Here is a 9530-nt window from a genome sequence, read left to right as displayed (position 1 = left end):
GTGCAGGGTTTCTCCCAGGTACTTTTGTTTGGTTTTGTTAAATTGGGCATTATAACTTAAGTGTAACAATACAAGGGTTGGCGGGATCAAGATGTATTTAAGAGTATTTATTATTATTTTACAAAAAAATATCTTTAAATCAACACAACATTAATGTTTTGATTCAAATATGGCTAAATCAGTCTGTCGGGCCATTCCTATGTGCACTTTGAGTAATTGTTTTGAAATGTTTTACTGAATACACACATAATGAAAAATGCAACCCCAAATCAGAAAAAGTTGGGACAGCATGGATAATACAAATAATAAAAGTTTCTTTTATTTAATTGCAGACAGGATGAACCTGAGATATTTCATGTTTTGTCTGCTCAACTTCATTTCATTTATTAATAAACATCCATTCCTGCATTTCAGGCCTGCAACACATTCCAAAAAAAGTTGGGGTCAGTAAAGCATCTACCACTTTGTAATGTTGCCATTCCCTTTCACCACACTTGAAAGACGTTTTGGCACCGAGGATGCCAAGTGATTTAGTGTTTCAGCTTTTATTTTGTCTCATTCTTCCTGCAAACATATCGTAAGTCGTGCAACAGTACACATTTTTTATTTCAAAATTCTCCACACATTCTGTATTAGGGACAGATCAGGACTGCAGACAGGTCAGTCCAGTACCCGTACCCTCTTCTTCCACAGCCATGTCTTTGTAATGTGTGCAGCATGTGGTTTTGCATTGTCTTGTTGAAAAATACATGGACGTCCCTGGAAAAGATGACGTCTCGGAGGCAGCACATGTTGCTCTAAGATCTCAATGTACTTTTCTGCATTAATGCTGCTATCACAGAAGTGTAAATGACCTTTGCCAAGGGCACTGACACAGCCCCTTACCATGACAGACCCTGGCTTTTGGACTTGTTAAGTAAATATTACTGCTCAATACAAAATTTCAAACATTTTTAAGAATAAAAATCTGTTTATTAATTATAAATATAATAGTAACAAGATACAAGATATAAAATAGTGATTTTGTGTATGTTACAAGTGCAAAATATTTATCTAAAAATGCAAATATATGATATATAATATGAATCCTCATTTTACTATTATTTTGTCTTCATGAGGATATCTTCGTGCAGCCCACTATGTGCAATACTGTATAAAACACCTTAGTCCACAAAAAGCCATCATCAATTCTCCTGGCTTAAAATAGAACACTCTTTTAATTGAAGTGAATCTACAGAGTCAACGTGTAATGATTTTACATCACAGTCCTTACAGAGCCGGGTAGAAAAGAGTGCCTTGCTAAAAATGTAGATTATACATAAAATGGAGACAGCGCAAAACAACGCTGCACCTGCTGTGTTGTTGAACGTAATGGGCTGTGAATAAGACAGAAGCCATTGCTTCCGTAAGGTCATGTCTAGCTCTATTGCTGTCAGCTGGAAGTAGGTGCCAATGATTGCGAACACATGAAACAGTTGGTGGCTGTGTCCTAAGAAAACGAACATACATTAATAAACAAAAAATATAATGACTATATGAGGTTTAAAATTTAACATCTGTAAACTGCCTTACACACCTATGTAGTCAAAACTGCCGGGTGCCAGACGTTCGGGTAGATGCGAGGCAAACAGGAATCCTGTAAGCAAGGCCACTGTAGTGTGCTGGAGGTGGACAGTAGTGGCTTCATTAACTGTGCAACCCTCACCAACACAAACAAACATCTACAAAAAAGAAACCATTTTATTTTAGACGGGTAGAGAGGAAAAAAGTAGTTTACCTCCTTTCTAATTTCTTTATTTACATACAACGATCAGCCATAACATTAAAACCACCTCCTTGTTTCTAAACTCACTGTCTATTTTATCAGCTTACCACATAGAAGCACTTTGTAGTTCTACAATTACTGACAGTAGTCCATCGGTTTCTCTGCATGCTTTGTTAGCCCTCTTTCACCCTGTTCTTCAATGGTCAGGACTCTCCCAGGACCACCACAGAGTAGGTATTATTTGGGTGGTGGGTCATTCTCAGCACTGCAGTGACACTGACATGGTGGTGGTGTGTTAGTGTGTGTTGTGCTGGTATGAGTGGATAAGACACAGCAATGCTGATGGAGTTTTTAAACACCTCACTGTCACTGCTGGACTGACAATAGTCCACCAACCAAAAATATATTCAGCCAATAGCGCCCCGTGGGCAGTGTCCTGTGACCACTGATGAAAATCTCGAAAATGACCAACACAAACAGCAGCAATAGATGAGCGATCGTCTCTGACTTTACATCTACAAGGTGGACCAACTAGGTAGGAGCGTGTAAGAGTTGACAGTGAGTGGACACGGTATTTAAAAACTCCAGCAGGACTGCTGTGTCTGATCCACTCATACCAGCACAACACATACTAACACACCACCACCATGTCAGTGTCACTGCAGTGCTGAGAATGATCCACCACCTAAATAATACCTGCTCTGTAGTGGTCCTGTGGGGGTCCTGACCATTGAAGAATAGGGTGAAAGCAGGTTTTTAAAAAAAAAGCATGCAGAGAAACAGATGGACTACAGTCAGTAATTGCAGAACTACAAAGTGCTTCTATATGGTAAGTGGAGCTGATAAAATGGACAGTGAGTGTAGAAACAAGGAGGTGGTTTTAATGTTATGGCTGCAACACCAGAGGCACAAACAGAAGGCAGTTAGTAAGTCACGTTGAATGACTTATGAGTTGTGATATGCAAACTCACCCTATATAACAACGGGATGTTGTCAAAGAAATATGGATATCCAAAAGCCACAATGCGCAAAATTTTGCCCCGATTTGCATTTGTCTTTTCAGAAGCCCTAGAAAAAAGGTTGTTAAAAAATTCTAAAACATTTTAATCAGCATACTTAGACAATCAGCAATTAAAGTTTTACCTTTTTATTGTGTGGTAGTTGTATTCAAGAAAGGGCATTCCAAGCCTAGGAAATCAAGTATTTAAATAAATACAATGTTTTGATTTTTAATCCATTTTAATAACGTCTATATTGCCTTATAACATTTCTTATCAATATAAATAAGCACTCATCCCACCTGGAGTAGCAGGACAGAGCAGTAGAGATGATTGAGTTGAACATTGCAGTGGGAATGTAATACTTATGGAAAGTGCTGTTGACCCATGTCTCAGGAAATGAATATGAAGAATAAATGATGGCAGAACCTGTTTAAACATAAACACAGAAATTGTAAAGTTTACTACCATGGGTGTTTGTAAGTTCACTGTTATTTTCTTCTCAGCTTGTGACACGTGGTTTTGGTAAAATAATTATTTCTTAATTAGATTTATTATCCAAATAATTTTCTTTAATTAAAGGTTTGATTTTTCTCAATATTCTGTGTGAGATTAAGCTAGTTTACCAAAAGGTGCATTTCTTGTAACCCTTTTGACTAATTGTGAAGGGAGACTGTACAGTTTTTTAATAAAACAATTATAGTACATGTTATGAATTTTAATCGCCTGACCCAAACTGTAGAAGCTGAGCGCTCCATAGTCGAAGAAGAAACAGATGTGCCTGGCACGTTCCGACATGGTACTGAAGGTGTGGGCACAGCTGGATGCCAGCGGGTACAGGGAGCATGACATCAGGAAAACCAGCAGAGGCCAACAAAAAGAGTCCTGCCATTCCTCCTTTAATAGCACCATCTGTAACTTCCATAGAAAGAACCTACCAAAGAAGACAGTTCAACCAGTTACACCTGGTGGTAAAGGAAAATATTTATATTTACTTCTATCAAAGTTTGTCATTGTAAATGATATCTAAATGAGTTATTAGAAACTAATAAACTTAGGAAACAAACCCTGCTAATTCCCCAATGTGAGAGTCTCGACCCCATATCTAATTTTTACAGTTTCAGTGTTACTCTGGGTCCTGGTTGCTAAATAATGGTAACAGTCCTTTGGGTAACAGTTAAAATATGAATATAAGATGGTTGAGAAATTATAACTCATTTGTCATTCATTGTGAGTCAGTCTGAATCTTAAGAAGAAAGTGACATTTGCACGGTAAATTGTGGAAGACATTGATTGCCCTTAAACTGACATTTAAGGGTCAGGACCCCCACAGGACCACCACAGAGCAGGTATTATTTAGGTGGTGGATCATTCTCAGCACTGAAGTGAAATTGGTGGTGGTGTGTTAGTGTGTGTCGTGCTGGTATGAGTGGATCAGATACAGCAGCGCTGCTGGAGTTTTTAAATACCGTGTCCACTCACTGTCCACTCTATTAGACACTCCTACCTAGCTGGTCCATCTTGTAGACGTAAAGTAAGAGACGGTCGCTCATCTATTGCTGATGTTTGAGCTGGTCATCTTCTAGACCTTCATCAGTGGTCACAGGATGCTGCCTACCAGGCGCTGTTGGCTGGATATTTTTGGTTGGTGGACTATTCTCAGTCCAGCAGTGACAGTGAGGTGTTTAAAAACTCCATCAGCGCTGCTGTGTCTGATCCACTCATGCCAGCACAACAGACCCTGTGGGGGTCCTGGGCATTGAAGAACAGCATATAAGGGGGCTAACAAAGCATGCAGAGAAACAGATGGACTACAGTCAATAAATGTTGAACTACAAAGTGCTCCGATATGGTAAGTAGAGCTGATAAAATGGTCAGTGAGTGTAGAAACAAGAAGGTGGTTTTACTGTTATGGCTGATCGGTATAGGTATTATGGTTTGGCATGAACAATAAAGTCACAAATACTGTAAAACTTGTGTTCTCGTTGGCTGTAGCTTGACACCTCATTTAATTCCTGTCATAACCTGCTTGCAACACTTTTCTCACTAGCCATCACAAGTGTTCCACTACTGCATTATGTGATGCTATTTTGTTGCATAGAAAAAAAGCAAACCAGCAAACTATACTTCTGGAGGACATAAGCAATAGAACACTCATGATTATTTGTTACAGCAAATTACACCTCCTTTGTTTTACTGCTTAAGTAGCCTCATGTGTCAGGTCAGGTTTCATGCAGAATAATTCTTAATTTTGGAAATCATGTGGGTAAGACAACTTCTCCTTCCGCCACCTACTACATTTGCTTTCAGAATTCAGTTATTTATTTATAATCAAAAATGGCTTCATTCTTATCAGGGTGAGTCAGACGTTACATGTAAATACTGGCACAAAGCAGAAATACACCCTGCACAGAAAGCCCACTATTGCAGGGCATGTACAGCAAGGAGGTGGGAAGACAGTGACAGAAGACAAGGCAAGGTCTGCTGTGCTGCCCCCATACCTGCTACGCCACTCTGCCACCCTGTTTATCTCTAGAACAAAGCACTTATTTTTATATGTGTTTGTGTGTGTGTTTTGTTTTAAAATAATTGGTTAATCACTGTACCACGTAGGCAGAAAGTGGGTCCAGATGTTGAGAGTTTCATTTGTTAACTGGAAGACACTGAGCACACAGTCTTTAGCTGAACTGTATGGGTACCGATAACCTGAAATGATCCCATCCTCATGGAAGACCTGCATGGAAAAAAATTAATTTATGTCATATTTCATATTTCATAATATTTAAGTTTTTTTTTAATGTTTATTCTGAGAGAATCAATTAAAATACAGAATGAATAGTATATATCCATAACCAAAAAGTTTTGATTTAATTTTTTTTCACAAAACGATTCCATGATTCTATGCTTTAACCTCAGAGTGCATTGAGACGTTTAATTTGTGTACATATTAATAAAAACTGGAAAAAGTAGTGTGCTCTAAAATGTTTAACCAGCAGTGTATAAGGTCATTCAGTACTTAAAATATAACAGCTTAGCTCTCAGAACACTGTATAGAAGTATCACTGCTTAAATGCAACAGGATATCACATTGCAAAGCATAAGAAAAGGCGGTACTTACTTTTGGAACTTGGTTTATAGTTAAAACCTGAGGGAGTTTGATGAGGCTCAACATATTAGGATCCACCCAGTTACAAAAGACACTCAAAATGAGATACTCTGGCAGTTACTGTCCTTCCAGTGTGCCTTTTCCTTGTCTCCTTGTCCTCCCTTGTCTCCTTGGTGTGTTCCTCACATCCCTGAGCAGATAGATGATGGGATGGAGCTAGTCCTGAAAATGAGCCAGAGAGACAAGTCCATAACTGATAAACAGATTCACACACTAATGTAGATATGTTTATTAAATAACACATCCTAAAACCTAAGCTGATGTGAATACAGCTTTGTAAATAAGCTTCAGCCCTTACAACTCAACTAAAAAGCGTTAATATTAGGGTGTTTAGGTGGTGTAGTGGTCTAAAGCACTAGCCCACTACCGCTGGAGATCCTGAGCTGTCAAATAATTTGTGCAGTGCTATTGACCTAAAAGGGCTTCCAACAGAAACAAGTGGCCATGCCTGAGGGTGGGAGATTTAAGGGGTTTCATTAACACTGCAGAAATACTTTTGTATAATGATTTTTGATGCCTCTACTAGTGGTGAATGATTCAAGGAGGGATAGCATGTCTATCCATACACAATACACTGATCAGCCATAACATTAAAACCACCTCGTTTCTACACTCACTGTCCAATCTATCAACTCCACTTACCACATAGAAGCACTTTGTAGTTCTACAATTACTGACTGTAGTCCATCTGTTTCTCTGCATGCTTTGTTAGCCCCCTTTCATGCTGTTCTTCAGTGGTCAGGACCCCCACAGGACCCCCACAGAGCAGGTAAGATTTGGGTGGTGGATCATTCTTAGCACTGCAGTGACAATGACATGGTGGTGGTGTGTTAGTGTGTGTTGTGCTGGTATGAGTGGATCAGACACAGCAGCGCTGCTGGAGTTTTTAAATACCGTGTCCACTCACTGTCCACTCTATTAGACACTCCTACCTAGTTGGTCCACCTTGTAGATGTAAAGTCAGAGACGATCGCTCATCTATTGGTCATCTTCTAGTTCTTCATCAGTGGTCACAGGACGCTGCCCACAAGGCACTGTTGGCTGGATACGTTTTTGGTTGATAGATTATTCTCAGTCCAGCAGTGACAGTGAGGTGTTTAAAAACTCCATCAGCATTTTTGTGTCTTATCCACTCATACCACCACAACACACACTAACACACCACCACCATGTCATTGTCACTGCAGTTCTGAGAATGATCCACCACCTAAATAATACCTGCTCTGTGGGGGTCCTGACCATTGAAGAACAGAATGAAAGGGAGCTAACAAAGCATGCAGAGAAACAGATGGTTTACAGTCAGTAATGTAGAACTACAAAGTGATTTCTATATGGTAAGTGGAGCTGATAAAATGGACAGTGAGTGTAGAAACAAAGAGGTGGTTTTAATGTTATGGCTGATCGGCTGCATCTCCTTTCCTCAGGAATGTGCAGTTTTACCTGATTATCAACGACTGTTTTACTTCCTTGACATGCAAGTACTGGCGTTTTTCCTCACACTCCCCCCAAACCTGTTCCTTCAGATAATGATCTTAGAGTGGCCTTTTCTGTCTTCTGTTTTTAAGTCTGTCATATGACACTTAAATGGCAGTAGGTGAGATAAAAAGACACACAAAGGAATACATGTGACAAGAGACATACAAAATTTAACATCAAGGTGAAACAAAGTAGTTACAGCCTTAAAAGAGCCAAGCATGGGGTGATAAATCATGTTCCAGCAGTGCCACTTTGACTACCCACAGTTCCAAGGCAAAAAAAATTGCTGTGATCATATGATCACAGCAGTGGCAGTTCCTGCCAAATCTCTCAGGGGGGGCAATTGTTGCAATGATGGCCAAGGTGACCCGTTCAATGGGTAAATCAAAGCTTAAATAATTAACATCTTAAGTCATCTGTCAGTTTGCAATCACAAATAACTATAGCATTTTATTTTAGGTGCAGCAGATCCAGAATAAAGATTGGGGCATCGGGGCTGATGTGCAATGAATAAAGAAGTACAATTAAACAATTGGGGAGATACAATCACAATTCACAATTAAAAAATTATATTACTTACTTGTAATTTACTTGTTACTTATATGATTCCCCCCCTTTGTAGATACTTGCTTGATGTTTAAATTTGGTCTGGGTGGCCCTAATTCTTCAGTTGCTAATTTATCCTGATTACTACGACGACTGAATGGCATTTCCCTTAATGACACAATGGAGTTGCTCCGAACTGAGGTGATGGTAGTCATGGTGACGAGATCGCTACACCAGGTTACGTGTGATGCAAGCACGTAGGTGCGAGCCCTCCCGGAACCCATTCAGAATGTATTGCAGTGCCTGCAGTTCGAAAAAAAAGTGCCTTAATATGAGAGTCTATGAGAGCAATCCGGGCGATTTTCAATCAGACTGAAATCGCCGTACGGAACACAACTCGATGCTGATTGGACTACGATATTCAGAGGCAAGAGAGACTGTCCAGAACAGTCACAGCTAGTTTAACACTGGTTGAATGTGATGGAAAAATTTCTTCCCTTTCGCCCTTTGGTGGTGCGTCGCCCGATCGCCCTAAGGAACGAGCCGCCCATGGATCACAGTCCTCGAGCATACTCACATGATTCCTGAAGCTATTCTTAGCCTAGCATGCTGGTAACATTGTCAGCAATTTAGAGCGGTTTAGACAATGCTAGTTAACAACACAAGTAATGCAACATAATAAACTAAATATACAAAAATATTACAATATTAATATTATTACAATAAAAAAAAACCTTCATTAAAATCAGGGGCAATACCTGACATACTGTGTAAACATTTATTAAGTAAAAATGAAACTAGATTAGAGTATCTTTGAACAATGTCATATATAAACTGACTAAACTGAAGCTGAAATAATATACTATATACTGTATATATATAGAACTTTTTAATTTACCATGACTAAGTACAATATTTAAAATTAGTGAGTGTACCTTGTAGCTGCGGTGGATGTTCTGTGTGTTAGTAATATGCTGAAGTGTTAAGTGTGTGACCTCAGTATATATGACTTGAACATGACGTGACTTAAAACTTTCCACATTGAGCAACATGATTTTCAGTTCCCTTTTGCCACTATCCTTAATACATTCTTCAGTTTGCTTTTGAATTACTTTGGTACTTGGTTACTGGGAAAATGTGTTTGAAAAAGTTTTTGCTCAAAGAGCAGCACATGCATGATAGTACAACTTATTCAGACAAGCAAGAATGATTGCAATGCTGCTTCATACAATATTTTCCTCAACCTATATCTGTGAATCACTGTTTTCTTTTATGAACGTTATCAAAACCCAGGATAGGAACAGACTCTCTGGTGCACACTTGGATCAATGTCTATGCATCACCAACAGAGCAATAGAGAGATATCCTTTATTTGTCATGTATACATACACAGATGTACAGTACAATTAAATTCTTTCTTCACGTATCCCAGCTTGTTTGGAAGTTGGGGTCAGAAGCGCAGGGTCAGCCATCGTACGGCGCCCCTGGAGCAGACAGGGTTATGGGCCTTGCTCAAGGACCCAACAGTGGCTGCATAGCAGAGCCTGGATTTGAACCGCCAATTTTCCGGTTGATAGCC

General features: G+C 39.3%; 1 protein-coding gene across 1 annotated transcript; it reads right to left on the bottom strand.

Moving 5' to 3' along the window:
- Nucleotides 1-950: 950 nt before the first annotated feature.
- paqr5a (progestin and adipoQ receptor family member Va) lies at nt 951-8173 on the bottom strand. Its single transcript, XM_063004637.1, has 9 exons — nt 7986-8173; nt 5882-6091; nt 5370-5497; nt 3495-3697; nt 3066-3192; nt 2909-2953; nt 2737-2833; nt 1577-1721; nt 951-1489 (listed from the first exon to the last, which is right to left on the bottom strand). The coding sequence occupies exons 2-9, from the start codon at nt 5933-5935 to the stop codon at nt 1185-1187; spliced, it is 1104 nt and encodes a 367-aa protein (XP_062860707.1). The 5' UTR covers nt 5936-6091; nt 7986-8173; the 3' UTR covers nt 951-1184.
- Nucleotides 8174-9530: the final 1357 nt, after the last annotated feature.

This window comes from Trichomycterus rosablanca, chromosome 11, assembly GCF_030014385.1.
Source record: "Trichomycterus rosablanca isolate fTriRos1 chromosome 11, fTriRos1.hap1, whole genome shotgun sequence".
Taxonomy (NCBI): Eukaryota; Metazoa; Chordata; class Actinopteri; order Siluriformes; family Trichomycteridae; genus Trichomycterus; species Trichomycterus rosablanca.
The sequence above is the reverse complement of the archived record's forward strand: the minus strand, read 5'-3'. Positions and strand labels throughout refer to the sequence as shown.